Genomic DNA, 16,486 nt, shown 5'->3' with positions numbered 1-16,486 from the left:
GTTTCATATTGGTTATGTTAATGAGTGGCATTTGTCTCGTCTATAGCTGCTCATCGGAAAATATCAGACCACCCTCATCCATCTACTCCAGCCACAGCCAGGCAGCAGATCATCATGTCTGCCATAGTCCGCTCGCCAGAGCACCAGCCTACTCCGATCAGTTTGCTAGCGCCGCCCTCCAGTCGCAGGAAGGAATCCTCCACACCGGAGGGTAGGTTCTTGCTGAACTTTTCTGTTACTATTTTTCTGTCTACTATTTCAATGCTATCTCTTTTTTTTTAATTTCAACCCTAGATTTTTTCATGATAGGAATATTAGATAAGTTTTGCTTTTGGTTTAAAATTCTCTATTTGGATTATATAACTTATCTCTGGAAACTTCAGCAATAAAATAATTATTTAGCATGAATTGTTTTAAGAGCTTGTTTTTTTCAGAGGATTGTGTTTTCTGTACTACTCTCTGCATTGATCAAAAGGATTTATGGCTGTTTCCTTAGCAGTTAATATCTAAACCACAGATTTGTTCTGCTGAGCGGAAAGATTCTATCAAGACTTTTGGTAAAGGGAAAAGACTTCTGTTAGGCATAAAAGGAAGATACTAGGTCAAATACAACATTAATATGCTATTAACTAGAAAAAGGGGATAACCTTGTATATCCTTGAGAATGGAGGGGAGAGGATCATCGGAAGAAATTGAAGGATTGAGGGCTCTGCTCATTTATTCTTAGTTAACCAGTATTCCAGAGTGAGCATTGAACCCAGAGGTTGAACCAAAACCTGCAGCCTTTAGCTGGAAAAAGCCTGAACCCACAAACTGGTCTGGCCATCACAGGTAGCTGGGGAGGCACAGGGTGGGTAACTTTGGTATGGGAAGATGTCCTCAGAGGCAGATCACAGACGGTGAAGAAAATCATGTTCATCAGTAAAAGCCTTGAAGGATAAACTCTGCTCAACATAGATCCCCTAACAGGGATTTTAGGTATGATTTAAGATATGCTGGCACTGATGGTTCACATGAGGGCTGTATGAAGGCGGCCTGCTGTGTATTGATTACAACTGTATAGGTGTTGAAGGGTTTGTTAGCTATAAGCAAAATTGAGAGATGAGTTTAGCACATTGTAAGAACTGGAGCTGAGTGCAGACTTGGAATTTAGATGGTTTGATTGACATAATCTTGCTACAGCAAACATTAGCCATTTCAGTTCTACAGTCTGTTCTCAAGCAGCACATTCTGTGCATCTGTATAAGGTAATTACTGAGGTGGTAATGTAGCTTAAGATGTGCAGATTGCAAAGGAAAATAGACAGTGTCTATGTTCAGCAGGGCTTTGATAGAGGTATGTAGTCACTTTTTATTACCTGGGCCTTAAAATGACAAAACCTACTATAATTTTCATCCCTATCACAGTTTTCATCCTGATAATAAATTTTATACCTTCCAGAGTACAGCCGACGCCTGAAAGAGCGAATGCATCATAATATCCCACATCGTTTTAACGTGGGGCTAAATATGAGAGCAACAAAATGTGCGGTGTGTCTGGATACTGTGCACTTTGGACGGCAGGCATCTAAATGCCTTGGTAAGAGCAGAGTGTGTGCATAAACAAAGTGTAACTGGACGGTAGAATGAAAAAGCATCAGCCGTCTAGAACAGATTTTCGGTGAAAGCTGAAGAAAGGACCAAGTATGAAGACTTGGAACTAGTTGGTGCAAACATTCTACATTAGAAAACATCTGATGGTTTAGAGCAGAAGGAGATTCTTGGAAAAACTGGGATTTGTGCGTTAGAAGTTGAGGCAGCTGTGTCATGATTTTTTTGTCTTTTAACAGAAGTTTTTCTCTGTCCTTTTGTCAGAATGCCAGGTGATGTGTCACCCAAAATGCTCAACTTGCTTGCCAGCTACTTGTGGACTGCCAGCAGAATATGCCACGCACTTCTCTGAAGCATTCTGCCGGGATAAAATGAATTCTCCCGGTCTGCAGCTGAAGGAGCCAAGCAGCAGTCTACGTCTTGAAGGATGGATGAAAGTGCCAAGGTATAAACATGAATCTTGGTGCCATATCAGGTGCTGAAATATTTGGAACAGTTCCTTATATTACCCTGGCTCTTACAATGTGATAATTGGTACATGCCCATTACAATTACGTACTACCACTGAAATTTGTCTTTCTAGGAGTTGCATGCTTGTTTTATTCCGAATCCAAGCCGAAAATCCAACCTGGCTTTGTGCTTATTTCCTTCAGGAATAATAAACGTGGACAACAGGGTTGGGACAGGAAGTATATTGTCCTGGAAGGAACGAAAGTGCTCATTTACGATGCAGAAGCAAGAGAAGGTAACAGCATTTCTAGCAAGAACATTTTTTTTAAATCTTCAGATTTTGTTTGGTGAGTTGAGAGGCTTAAAGGTTGTCACTGCTTGCTGTGGCCATACCTAATTTAGCTAAATCTTCTATAATAAGGCAACGTTGTTGTTTTTGTAGATCCTTAACAGTTTTATTAGCTGGAATGTCATAATAATCCAGCTGTGAAGCATCCAGTGTGTATCCACTTGATTCTGCTGTCACAGTTATTTTCTTGCTACTTGTTTGTTCTTTCATAATCTGTCTCCCTATTCTCCTGCAGCTGGACAGAGGCCTCTGGAGGAATTTGAGCTCTGCCTTCCTGATGGCGATGTAACTGTTCATGGAGCTGTAGGAGCTACTGAACTTACCAATACAGCAAAGACAGGTGAGAATCTTATGTAGATGAGGTCAAATGGATTTCATCTGGCTTGCCATCAGCTGGCATTCTGTTTGGCTGAACAGAATTTTCTCCCTTTAACTTGCATTCTGTAACTGTGTAATTTTGAGGTTACCTCTCTTTGAATTAGATGAATAGGTCAGTCATCTAGATTTAGTTACACATAGGCTGTTGCTTCTGTCATGGTAGTTGAACTGCGAATAATATAATCATCAAACCAAATGGAAGTAAATTTTAAGAGTTTTGTAACATACTTGAAAGCATTCGGTTTATTTAAATTTCTTCTCTCAATGCTCTCTATCAAGTGTGAAGTGTCATAATTCATGCCACCATTGTGCTCTAACCAGAAGGTCATTAACTTAGAAATACTGTGGGGTGTATACAGTCTCTTATTATGAAAACATGTTGATGTTTTGATTTGTATGTATTGAATAGAACTGATGAAAAGATTATGTATGTCTTGACTTTAACATTAAAGGATACAGACTGTTAAAAACCAAGGTTTCCATAACCAATTTTTACAGATTTTTCTTGAACAGTACAGGGAAAACTTTAGTCAAATGGCTGGTTTTGTATTTTTTTTCACAATGGAATTTCTTTCTCTTATGAATAAAAGGCAAGAAATTATTTTTATTTAGTAAAGACAGCATTGTATGTATGGATTGCATACACCCAGCTAATATTTAGCTTTAAGGAGCTAGCCTGTGCAGGACCTGTAAAGGAGAAACCTATGTATAAATTGCCATGGTAACACGTCATGATAAATACAACTTCTCTCCAATGAGGCTGAAAGGTGTTGATTTTAAGTCCACTGACAATATTCCAAAAACTAATCTAAGTCTTATTCTATCTATATAACATCTCAGATGTGCCATATATCCTAAAATTGGAGTCTCATCCACACACCACTTGCTGGCCTGGTAGAACACTCTACCTGTTAGCACCCAGCTTCCCTGACAAACAGCGCTGGGTCACAGCACTGGAATCAATAGTGGCAGGTGGGAGAGTTTCCAGAGAAAAAGCTGAGGCTGATGCTGTGAGTATAAAAGTTTCATTTAATAATAAAATATTCTGGGAGGGAGCAGAGTTTTGAAAAATATTTTTTCGGTGTTTGACATGCTGAGGTTTAACTGAAGGTAAGTTATTACTTCTGCCTTATGATGATCAGTATGAGTACCAGGAACTAGTTCACCGAGAGACTGACGCTCTAGATTACCAGACCCTTCTTTAGACTTGGGGAGTGTAGTAAGAGGATCCCAAAACTTTATCTCTGTAATTCCAGCAAATGGAAAAGGAAGAAAGAGCAGTTAGGACATGGTTTAAATCCAGTATCATAATGTACCACATGGAATGAGCAAACCTAGAAAGAAAGGAAAAACAAGCAAAAAGCTCCCTCCTCACCTATTCTTACGGAGTTGGGTTTTTTTGTTTCTTCTGGGGGAGGGGTGTGTGTGTTGAAGTTTTATCCCTGATAAGAGGTTAAATGGATTTGTTTTGGTTTTGGATAGCCTTTTACATCATTGCTGCACTGATAACTTTTCTGATGAAGGGAGATTTGATGCTATGGCACTGTGTACTAGAATGTTACGGTTGGACTAGGTGATCTTCAAGGTCCTTTCCAACCTAGATGATTCTGTGATTCTGTTAGCTCTGGAGGCAGGGAATATCTGACTAGCAGGAAACCATCTCTTTTTCTCATGCTAGCATTCCTTTTGTCTCTGACAAGAATACGTGCTCCCACCAACATCTAGACTTATTTTTTTTAATCCTTTCCCTAGGAAAACTTCACTGCTCTATTGCAGGAGACTGAGGGAAATGGAAAGGATAGAGACAGCAGTAGGTTCTGTCTGAGTTTAGGTTAATTCTGATCGGTTTGCCTAACTGTGTTTCAGGTAGATAAAAGCTTACTAATTCCTTTCTAGGAGGTATCCCTGCAACTTTTAGCTTCCTGAGAAAAAGAAATCTGTGCCAAGTGTTTTGCCTGCCTGAAATGATGACCTTACATTGTTAAAATACTAATAGAGAAAGAGATAAAGATTAACTCAACCGAAAAAATATCTTTTTGTCATTTGCAGAAATTGCTTGGAAACTCCCTGCTGAAGCTAGAGGGTGAAGACCGTTTGGATATAAATTGCACAATGCCCTTCAGTGACCAGGTAATAATAATGTTCAGTTGTTCTGTGTAATAATAATGTTCTGAGTATTGGGTATTTCATTCATGGAATCGGTAACTTGACAGCAATATGTGCAATCATATACTTGTTTGTTGGTTTGTTTTTTCACTGGTAAACAGTATCATTCAAGTTTGCTCTTGGAGCATTCCTTGTTCTCCTCACGTAGTGCTATTTCTATTTTTTTCCTGTTGTCACTGTAGGTAGTACTGGTGGGTGCAGAAGAAGGTCTCTATGCCCTGAATGTACTGAAGAATTCCTTAACGCACATCCCAGGAATGGGTGCTGTCTTCCAAATTCACCTCATCAAGGATCTGGAGAAGCTACTCATGATAGCAGGTAGGGGGCTATATGTTACCATTTGTACTGCTAGGAGTACTGCTGTGCCAAAGGCTTACAGGCTTTCTTCTGTTTTTTATCAGTATATTGTTAGGAATCAATTACTGTGGTTAACACAGTATTTTCTGAGGCTTTCTTGTAAAATGAATGTGTGAATGAAGGCTCAGTTAAACCTTCATGAGAAAGTGATTTCTCAGTTTCCAAAGCTGAGGGAAGGAGGAACCACGGGCAAAATACTTCCAGCTTAGGGGTTTGTCATCATTTTAAATTCAATTTTAAAACTGTTGAGCTGATCAGTGAGCATATCTCTTCCTAATCAATACATAACCTTTCTTTTTAATGCAGTTAACCATTTGAGGACCACGATGTGATCACTGTGGCCTAGGGCCAACAACTCTTAACCTCTCTTCCTCTGAACACTAATCCATGTAACAAAACTGGGGCTTATTTCATGGTTTGTTTAAGATTCCTTTATGAAAGGAACACCAGCTTTAATCTCCATCTGTGGTTTTCCAGAGATAATCCTTCCTACACTGATGTAGGCATGCTGAAACATTAGGGCGTATCTTCATCTGAAAGCCCAAATTATCAAGTGTCTCTATGACATTTGTAGGGAATGAAAAACAAATTCTCTCTCTTGTTCTGTTTGTTCTGCATTTTTCACCTTGTAAAGATTTAAGCTGTCCGTGCTTTTTGTTTAAAGGTGGTAGAGAAAAAAGCAATTGGAAAAAGAAAATCTCACACGAAATTAGGAGAAGGCTATGTTACTGTATCGCTAGACTTCTGAGAGGAATTGGGCTTGGTCTATAAAGCGGTTTATTAGGGCACTTCTTGGAAATCCATTGTTGGTTCTGTTGGCACAGAGAGGCTAAAGGACTATTTACTTTAAGAAGTTCCAAAGGGTAAAATAAAACTTCCTGGCTAGTTTTGAATAGTGTCCTAATGAGGCCACTCTCATTGTGATCTACTAGACCCTAGCTACACTAATAATCCATGGAGAGAATGGTTGTTCTCCCAGTAGATTTACTGCCTGTTGTGTGGTTGGGTTTTTGTAAGTTTTCTGTTTCACTTTTCATAGGAATAATATGGAGTGAATTCTACATGGTGCATTGTGAGTGTTACCACAGAAACAGCCTGTAATGATAAGCTGCTGCTTAGGCAACAGAACAGACTTTTGTAGAGAAGAGGGAGTTTTCCCTTGACGAAATGTAACCATTTTTGTTTCCAGGAGAAGAAAGGGCTCTGTGTCTTGTTGATGTAAAGAAAGTGAAGCAATCTCTAGCTCAGTCTCATCTCCCAGCCCAGCCTGATATCTCACCAAATGTCTTTGAGGCTGTCAAAGGATGTCACCTTTTTGCTGCTGGCAAGGTAGGATACAGCTCCCTCTTGCCCTCAGACCACCCTTTAGACTGCACTGACTTGAATGTTAATCAAAGCAAGCATCTTTATTTCACTGGCAACAAATCCAAGGTCTATATTCTTGTTTTAAATCTTTTTCTTCAAATAAGAAGCGTATAGGGGCTGAAGAGAGGCTGAGCTGGAGACAGCATGGAGGACCTACTACTCATATGAATCAATTCAGTCAGGATGGCATGATGGTATAGCCTAAACTGCTACATAAGAAATACAGCATAGCATAGTATAACTGTGTCCTTCAATTTAGAGGTTTAGAATTAGTGAATTCCATCCACTGCTTGTTCTTGAATGTCACGTAACAGTTTCCAGGCTAGCAAATTTACTTAGGTCTTTGCGTCACTTAGTAACTCTTGATATTTACAGTAATTCCCAGTTTTAGCATGGAACATTTAGCCACAGCAAAAATTCTCATTAACAGTTACTTCTACGGACTACTTTGATAACAAACTGAACATCGTTCATTTCAAAGTGATGGTTAAGTGACAGTTTCAGGGGTTAAAATGTAGACCTTACCTATTTGAATTTCTTATCCCTTTTAATGAAGCATTTTTCTGTGGAAAACCTAATTTTTTATTAACTTCTTTCAAGTATAAAAGAAATCGTAGATGAAGTTCAAATTCATGTTCTTTTTGAGAATGTGAAGAGGTTTTTCATTATTTCACTAATTCACAATAACTACCCTATTAAAAATGTACTTGCTTATCTCTGCAAAGTTCTTTTTGTGACAAGAGGTACTCAGATCCGTTTCACGTGCTCGGCATTACAATTTACCCTGTATTACCATCCCGAACCATACTTGTAATCTTCCTTACAGGTTGAGAATGGTCTTTGTATCTGTGCAGCCATGCCCAATAAAGTGGTGGTTCTGCGATACAATGAGAGCTTGAGCAAGTTCTGTATCAGAAAGGTAAGCTTAGTAATTCCCTTCACTACTTAAGGTAATTCACACATTGCACTAAGACTTTGCTTTGGAGCAAACATCTTAAACCTTTTTGCATGCCTAAGAACATTTGTTTGCCAGCTAAAATGATAACAAACTGCAACGTGCGCTGACTAAAATTGGAGTAGGCAGCAATTTCCTTTAATAAGAGTTGGCATATTTGGAGAGATGCAGAACAGAACTGTGATTTTTTTTTTTTTTTTTTTTTTTTGAGATACTGGACTCAGCTGTAATCATACCCCCGCTTATTTACCCAGAAAATTATCTTAATTATCCAGCAGTGTTCCCTCACCTCTATTGTCTTTGGAGGAATCCATAACAAATGACTTTTCTCTTCTTTGCAATTAAGGAAGCAGTGGGTATCTGAATTTGTTTACTGTACCAGTGAAAATCAAAGGCTATTTGGTGTTACTCCATCTCAGGATAGGCAGCTGTTTCCCATACTTACCCCGATATACGTGTACTTTCTCCTGACCAGCAAATGAGGCAGTAGGGTATGGATGTCCCACGGCTGTGTGTAACCCTGCCTACCTGCAGCCCCAGCACTGCACAGTGCTGCTACCCGTGTTGCTTCATTCTGCCCTGCTTGGGGGTGAAAAGCAGAACTACTTCAGCTCTTCTTCAGACAGCCAGCTGCAGGCAGATAATACTCTGAGCATCTAACCCACTATTCCTCTCAAAGACAAGTCCAATGAATTGTCATGAATAAATTTCATATGCTGATACGCATCCAGAAAAAACCCAAAAGAATAGGGATCTCTCTGCAGAACAAATTGTTTCAACACTGCCCACCTCAAAATGGGCTGGTGCCCAGAAACTCATGTCCTCTCCAACTCACAAATTCAGGGATGTTCCGGTTAAACTACATATCCCACTGAGCTTCTGCAGGTTCCTTTGAAGGCACTGGTTCAATTTACAGCTTGCCTGAGGTTTTTTTATCCCCACGGAGTGCTACACTGGCACTGCTGTAAGGAAGCACAGTCGGCACAGTAATTCAGATGCCGGCCTCCTTGGAAGTAAAGACATGTTTGATGGAGAAGATCTTGGCACAAACAATGTGGATGCCAGCAAACCTGGAACAGCTACAAGCATTGTAGCTGATACCAACTCTTGCTCACAGCGGAGCAGCAGCCGGCAGGAAACACTGAGGATGTACAGTCACCGTCCTCTGTTCGTGCTGCCATTCACCCCCGTAGTGCCGAGTGCCTTGACAAGGGCTTACATGCAAAACATGCAAAGGCGTGTTTCAGAAGGCAAGTTTTCCTTATCTTCACTAATCCAGACAACTGAATTTAGATCCTAACAAGATGGCAGCAAGCCCAGAATACGCTTTTCTGTTCTGCCAGCTAAGTTTCCAGATAAACTAGGAATTATGCAAGGAATCTTGTCCTCAGAAGATCTGGGGAGCTGTGTGTTGTGTCAGCCTAACCTGCAGAGCTATCCTAGCTGTTCAAGCACAGTGCAGATCTTGGTGGACAACACGTGTGTTACATTGTACAAAGACAGAAGGGAGATTGTGTGTGTTTGTCTTCCTTTTGCTTAAGGAGCTATCAAGCTAACTTCTTAAGTGTTAACAGCAGAGATACTTTAGTGAGCTGATTCTTTCTGTTGGGAGAATCACAGTGATGGATGGGCCTGCTGACAAGAGTTGCTCTGTGGGATATGAAGAGTTTGGGAGTTGACTGGGGTCAGTCTTGCTGCAGCTGTCTTAGGATCTTCTGTCCACTTTCTAGCAGCTGCCCTGATTCCTGGTGACTTCCAGGTGAGGAAGTGGTTGTTCTAGCACAGCTGCTCTGGAGCTGGGGCAGTTTTGACTGATAGACTTCCTAGTGACAAGGCTGGCATTCAACCCGGACTGCTCAGTCCTGGTCTTACGTCATCTCCAGAGGCTGTTCAGACGTGCAGTCTCTGGTGTGGCTGTGACCTATTGCAAGTGGGGAGCCACTCCCTACTGCTCCAGAAAACTGAGCTGCAGAGCAGAAGAATGTCTTCCAGAATAGCATGTTCTTCCAAAAGGAAGAGGTTCTTATTAGGGTTAGCACCTGGAGTTGAGTTGGCATGCGAGTCTATACTCAAGCAAGTATCACTTCCAACAAAACAAAAGGTTTTCTTCTAGAGGGAAAATGTACTTTTCCATACGCTTTTGAGAGACTGTTAGTGACTTTGAGGTTGCTGTCTCTCCCTTTTGTAAAGATAAATGTGGCAATATATAATCTTCCAGAATAAGCAGTATCTGTAAACTGTTACAGGGAACTAATATCCGTCCATACTTTCCTCTTTTCCAGGAGATTGAAACCTCTGAGCCTTGCAGCTGCATCCATTTGACCACTTACAGCATCATCATTGGCACCAACAAGTTCTACGAAATTGAGATGAAGCAGTATACACTGGAGGGTAGGAGACATTTCCTGAGGAACACCCCAAGTGGCTGCACAGATTCTTTTGGTGGGGCTTTTCTAAGGCAGTTTAGGAAAAAAAGTTGGTGCTGGCTGAGCTGGTTTTCTCCATTCTCTGTGCAGAGTTTCTGGATAAAAATGACCACACTTTGGCCTCTGCTGTGTTTGCTGCTTCCACCAACAGTTTTCCAGTCAGTATCATCCAAGTGAACCCAACAGGGCAGAGGGAGGAGTACCTGCTGTGTTTCCATGGTAAGTGTGTGGTGTGGTTGTGCAGTTGTTGCACTACAGCCGCTCTCTTTGGTAGCTGAACTGTCAGAAGGTACCCAAGTACTGTTGGAGAGGGAAGCTCAACAGACTTGACATTCTAGTACCTGGTAGCGAAGAGCTGTTGAGGCCTGTGAATCTAAAAGCCCTGGAAGAGTTGTGGCTGGTGGTTTAAACAGTGAGAAGATGCACAGGGCATTGGCACTAGAACAGCTCTTACTGATCCAGCGTGCTGAGGTGCTTTTGGTCAGCTTGCTTCTGGTGTAAGAGATCTCCGTGCCTGTGGTTCAGTTGCCATGTGTGGGCTTCTGTGCCTGAAGGGGGGGGATAGTGGTCAGTGCTAAGTGAAAACAGGTGTTTGATTGTCCTGTTAAAATGTTAAGGGGGTTTCAGACTTTGGCTTTCTTGTCTGGTTTCCATACAGACAGATGAGAGTTTTCAATCTTCTTATGATGAAATAAGAGGGTGTTATTTTGTCGTATAGCTGCTTTTGTTGGCCCTCTGGAATAGTGTCATGAAAATGCACAGGAAGTCTTCAAAAGCCCACTAGCAGTAATTTTGGGTGAGTAACAGTAGGAGTCTCAGTGTCTTCCCAACTGTAGATTAAATAATAACCTTAACTGGTATAGAGAGACCTAGAATTGCAGTACCTTTTGGTACTGAAAGTGCTCCTGCATCTAGGCAATTCAGTGTCAATTAGAGTAATTCATGACACTCTAGGGTTTGCAAGATAGTAAGCACCCTGCCTGCTAAATAGCCCAGGGTCAATTGCCTTTGTCCTTCAAAAATAAATGAATAAAATTCAGGCGCATGCTCTTGACATGACGTGACATGACTTTTCTTGGCAGAGTTTGGTGTCTTTGTGGATTCCTATGGAAGACGCAGTAGGACAGATGACCTGAAATGGAATCGCTTGCCCTTAGCTTTTGGTAGGTGTTGAGGGACATTCACTTGGATTATGGAAATTGTTGAAACCAGGAAGCATCCTCGTGGGACAGGTATCCTTCACTCAGCGCTTCTGGTTCCTCTTCCCTCTCCCAATTCTCCCAGAAACTCTGGGGATTTTCCCATGATTTAAGATCATTATAAATCATTAAGATCAGATGGCAAACCTTCTGAAGTAGAAACAATTTGAGGAAAACTAAACCAAAGTTGGATTTCCTTAATGTTCCTAGTCTGGTGTGATTGAACTGGTTAGTGGGATTTTTAATGTTGCTTCGAAGTTTCTGAAATAGTCAAGAATATATCACGTCAGTGTGGTTCCCTCAGGCCGTTCACACTACCTAATGGGATTTTGTTCAGTTAATAGTCTATTTTTAATGCCTTTTTCATGATACTTTGGTTAGTAAAATTCTTGAGATAGAGACAGTTTCAAAGCAACAATCCTTTAAGCTTGCATCTCCCTACTTAGTGTTTGTGTCTTATTACAGAAAATATATTCCCTTAGTTTTCCCAAGGGGCTGTGAGGCTCTGTTGTGCTCACTGATGCTTTTTAGAAGTTTTTAACAGAGAATTTTCTTTTGTGTCTTCCCTTCAGCCTACAGGGAGCCCTATCTGTTTGTGACCCACTTCAATTCCCTTGAAGTGATCGAGATTCAGGCACGAGCTTCTCTAGGGTAAGTTGTTCTCTTCTCATTACTTTGAACAGCATGTGCTGCAAGAATATGTGTACTTGCCAGAAAAAGGCACAGTGTTGTCATTTGTGAAGACTCTTTCCTGCAATTTTACCCAGAACTCCTGCACGAGCCCACCTGGAGATACCAAATCCACGGTATCTAGGGCCTGCAATTTCATCTGGAGCTATCTACTTGGCCTCCTCCTACCAAGACAAATTAAGGGTGATTTGCTGTAAGGGCAATCTAGTGAAGGAGACCAACAACGAGCAGCACCACAGAGGATCTTCCGCTACACGCAGGTACGATGAAGTCGGTGTGTCGAGGTCCCTGTGCACCTCGTGAGCAAACTCTGCTCCAGGTGGCTTTTCCCCCAATGCTGTGGGATGCCCTTGTTCCACTCTTAGAGATCGAGGCTGGTGTTAGCCAGTTATTGTAATGCTGGAACGAGGAGTAGAGTAGCTGGTGTTTTAAAATCCAGGAGGCAAAGAAACATTAGCTCTGTATGTGGGAATATGTGAGTAATCTACACAAATGCTCTGCTCTCTTCAGCTGGTTTGTGTTGTGAGAGCACTGTGACTTCAAAGCTTGGTGAGCTCAGATGCCATTGACATGACACTAGACATTGACTCACCGAAACAATCTCTAAAGCAAGAGCCCCTTCCTCTTAAATAACGCGTATGCCTTAGGGAAGGTGTGATACGATCATGTTCTGCTCAGCAGAACAGTGATACTTCAGAGGGGTGAATACCAGGGTCGACAGTGCCACTGTGCGTTGAGAAACTGAGGCTTGTAGCTCATCCTGACGTGGCCTGCACACCCTGGAGCTACTTTTGTACGTGAAAAAGCATATACCAAATTTCAGTGTACTTTCATAAGGAAAAATATTCTTCTGAAGTATATGACTGTACTTTTGTGGCCTGTTCCGTAGGCATGACTTACATGGGCAATTCATTAAGGCACTTCACTAGTGTGGCTGATGTGATGGATACTCAGCTATCAAAGTGTCTTTTCATCTTCCCTCAGGGAGGTCTGATGCTTTTTCACCTAAACACTGCTGGGTGTTTGGGGAAAGTTATATTTTTGTTTAAAGAAAGCGTAACTGAAGTTTTTGTCGCTCAGCTGTTCGCGTCCATTATTTTTGAATGACAGTAGTCCTAACAAGAGAGGTCCGCCCACATACAACGAGCACATAACCAAGCGGGTAGCGTCAAGCCCAGGACCACCGGAAGGTCCAAGCCACCCTCGAGAGCCAAGCACACCCCATCGGTACCGCGAGGGAAGGACAGAGCTGCGGAGGGACAAGTCACCTGGGCGACCGCTGGAGAGGGAGAAGTCTCCAGGCCGGCTTCTGAGCACCCGCAGAGAGAGGTCCCCTGGAAGACTGTTCGACGAGAGCAGCCGAGGACGAATGCCTGTGAGTGGTGCCAGAACTCCTCTTGCTCAAGTCAATAAGGTAAGTTTGGAGCCTGGAGAACTTTTCTGTTCTCAGGAAAAGGCGCGGAAGGGCTGGTGGTACTGTAGAGTACAAAAGAGCAAATCAAATCTCATCCCCCTCTCAACTTCTGCTAAAACAGAGTGCATACGGTGTAACTCACTGTGAACACCTTCCCTTGTGCCAGTTCTGTAACTGCAAAAGCAGCTTGACTCTGGAACAGGCTAAAGTCCTCCAGATCCAAAAGCAAAGGTGCATTTACCAACAGAAGTCAGGTTATCAAGGGTTTGAAGGGGGACAGTGTCTGGAGAAAGGAACGTGGGAGCCTGCTGTGTTCAGGGTGACGCTGACAGTACTTGCCTTTGTCAGTGGATTGAGTGATGCCACCTGGCAGCACGCAGGCAGGCAGCGCTCGCTCAGCAGCGGCGCCAGGAGTGAGGTGATGGACTGCTGCTGGCACCCGTGCGTACGTGAGAAAAATAGGGGCGACTTGTAACTGTCATTTTATTTCCCTGCCAGGTCTGGGACCAGTCTTCAGTGTAAGTCTCAGCTAGACAAAGTTACTCATCTTGACCTGCAGGAAAAAAAAGGAAATATACTGAGTATATGCACTCCATGTCTGCGGCCCAGTTACCAAAACAGCATTCCTGGGCCAAAGCTCGCTCCGCATCGGGAGACGTGACGCTTTTGAAGATTGTTCGCATCTCAGTTAATTTCTCTGCACTTTCCTGCACTCCTGTTTTTGCACTTTGTACTATTGTTACTCTTTCAAGCAGTTCATGAACTTTTTGTATTCACTTTAGTCCCTAGTGGTTCATCAAGGAAATTAAACGGGACTAGAGTCCCACCCCAGGTCTTTATTGTGGTTAGCACCCCTTACCAGAGAATTGGTCATAGTTCTGAGACATGCTGGGAATTCCTGATGGCCTGGAAACAGAAGGGCCAAGGTGAGTCTTTCAATAGGAGGTGTGATTGGATATTCTCTACAGAACACAAGAAAAATTACTTCTGATTAGTCCGTTCACCTGCCACTTCTGAAAGTTATTTTGTTCTCACTAAAATTGCTCTAGAGCAGCTCTGATGGGGAGGGAAGAACCCTGCTTTAAACGATCCCATGTGCCCGGCCCTGAGACAAAGTGCGTTACCTATAAGCTACTGGGGTGTAAGACTTTATCCAGGTCTTCTGCATGACAGTTCACTGCATGCTGCTGCACCATCACTGGCTGCTCTCTCCTTTTAGGTTGCTTTGCTGAGTAGTGTATTGTACCTCACTTGTAAACTAACTGAAACCTTTAGATTACGCTGCAAAATAACCGTTAATTACTCTGGAAATTGGGCAACGAAGAGTTCACAAGCCTTATTCTATGACAAGAATTACAGTCACGCTTGTGTTCTCCTCTCAGCATTGAACGTGGTCCTGACAGTCTCACGTGGCCCCGAGCGAGGAGCAGCCCCGGGCTGGCTCTTCCCGTGACCTGTAACTTGTCGTACAATAAGAACCAACTGTCATGGCACAAGAGGATACTCACAATGAACAGCTTTAGCGGTTACCGAACACCTTCGCCTTTGCTTCTGCGTATCTAACCTCGAGCCCTTTATTGCTTTCTGTTCTCTTTTGCTGTGAACATGAAGCAGAGAGCAAATGATTTTCAAAGCAGGTTTTGACCATTCAGTCTGCAATAGCAACATTCTAAGTGAACAACCATGTTCTTTACAACTGGAAAGAGCAAAACTGCATCCAATCTTCCCTTGGCCACACTCTTAAACTTCTGCTAGTCCCTTGCAAGCCTGTGCTAACCTGTTCTAGAAACCCATAAAAATTCAAATGCCTTGTCAGTGTCCTTTGGCGAGTTTCATGAATATTGTATTCCGTTCTCTTGTCTGTTGGGTTATTTTAGGTCAGATGATTTGGCAGGAAACTTGCTGAAAGTTTTTGTCTCCTGGTCTGAATATTTTGAAGGGTCACTGAGATCAGTCTTTAAATCTTTGCATCTCATGGAAGATCTTCAAGACCTCAGAAATGGGCTTGTTGAGTCCTGAAAGTGTATATCTTGTGTCTTGTTCGTGAAATGCTTCCTGCTATAGAAATAGCTCAAAGGACTGTACATATTTACAAGAAACTTTATATTCGTAACAAAAGGGAATTGAATTGGTTTCTACTTTTTTATTGTAAACTGTGCGTTTTTCAACACTAGCTTTTTGTTTTAATGGTGGTTGTGGACAGCCATCTTCAGACGCTGGAGGGGCCTCAGCTTAGTCCTCCTTGCTCCCATGAAGAAATATTGTAACATTAAATTGCAATTGAAGCTTGTTAGCATAAATGAGGTTTTAGGTCTCTAAAAGTACAGGATTTTTCTTCATTACCTTTTTATTATTGACAAGGGAGGGAACCAGAGGGACAGTTCAAAGCTCCACCTGGAAAGTATTGAACTTTGTTGTTGAACAATAACCAAATAAAACAAATAACTATCTTGACTGGCATGGTGAAATGAACGCTTCCTTCTCTATAGAGTAACACTGAGCCATCCTACCATTGCACCCAGCATTAGAGGCTGTGTAATCTATAGGCGTCAAAGCTTACCAAAGAGCTAAACTTGACGATATTTAGCATTTTAATAGTTGTGATTCCCTGAACAAGTAGCGTAAGTGGCTTCACAAAAAGCATGTTCATAGGAACTAAAACAGGTGGATTTGTCCAAATATTTTACTAGAGCAGCAGTCAGCTGCAAACACCTACAGCTAAATTCTGCCCTCACATACCGAACTAGTGCTATGGGTAGAGGTAAGACACGTGTGAGTATCTGGGAAAACAATCTCGCCCTGGTAAGTGACCCACACATCTTGAGCTGGAAAAACCATCTTAATTAACAATAGTGTGATCTAATGACAGGTTTGGGATTTATCCTGGCAATGTACTGGTAGCAAAGCGGATGGAGACAGTTACTCATCTCACCGCTGTAACATGCTGGTGCTTTAAGGCCTAATAGCTGCAACTTTAAAAAAACCCCCACATTCACAAATCAAGTCAGATTGAGTACAACCTGCAGAGTTACTGTACATCTTAACTTACACCTGCTGGGAAAACTTGCTAGATCAGACTTAAATGTAAATACATCTATTTTTAACTGAACCAGTTTTTACAGGGTCTGAAGTATTCTTTCACAGGAAG

The 16,486-nt window shown here is 42.1% G+C and overlaps 1 protein-coding gene across 7 annotated transcripts in view; it reads left to right on the top strand.

The window, feature by feature from the left end:
• The window catches only part of CIT (citron rho-interacting serine/threonine kinase), a 72,462-nt gene extending 56,670 nt beyond the window's left edge, over positions 1-15,792 (top strand). For 4 of the 7 annotated variants that reach the window (XM_074887006.1, XM_074887009.1, XM_074887012.1 and 1 more), the window contains 16 exons: positions 47-211; positions 1,441-1,578; positions 1,854-2,034; positions 2,243-2,334; positions 2,624-2,728; positions 3,607-3,776; positions 4,816-4,896; positions 5,115-5,250; positions 6,479-6,618; positions 7,481-7,573; positions 9,892-10,000; positions 10,126-10,254; positions 11,118-11,198; positions 11,807-11,885; positions 12,002-12,184; positions 13,005-15,792. In XM_074887006.1, the coding sequence (XP_074743107.1) occupies positions 47-211; positions 1,441-1,578; positions 1,854-2,034; positions 2,243-2,334; positions 2,624-2,728; positions 3,607-3,776; positions 4,816-4,896; positions 5,115-5,250; positions 6,479-6,618; positions 7,481-7,573; positions 9,892-10,000; positions 10,126-10,254; positions 11,118-11,198; positions 11,807-11,885; positions 12,002-12,184; positions 13,005-13,485 (2,363 nt within the window). In that variant the 3' untranslated portion in view covers positions 13,486-15,792. The remainder of the gene's footprint in view (positions 1-46; positions 212-1,440; positions 1,579-1,853; positions 2,035-2,242; positions 2,335-2,623; positions 2,729-3,606; positions 3,777-4,815; positions 4,897-5,114; positions 5,251-6,478; positions 6,619-7,480; positions 7,574-9,891; positions 10,001-10,125; positions 10,255-11,117; positions 11,199-11,806; positions 11,886-12,001; positions 12,185-13,004) is intronic. The other 3 variants (XM_074887013.1, XM_074887007.1, XM_074887008.1) reach the window with 1 other exon arrangement.
• Positions 15,793-16,486: the final 694 nt, after the last annotated feature.

The sequence above is a fragment of the Strix uralensis genome, chromosome 17 (genome assembly GCF_047716275.1).
Source record: "Strix uralensis isolate ZFMK-TIS-50842 chromosome 17, bStrUra1, whole genome shotgun sequence".
Lineage (NCBI taxonomy): Eukaryota > Metazoa > Chordata > Aves > Strigiformes > Strigidae > Strix > Strix uralensis.
This window is presented reverse-complemented; position numbering and strand designations above follow the sequence as displayed.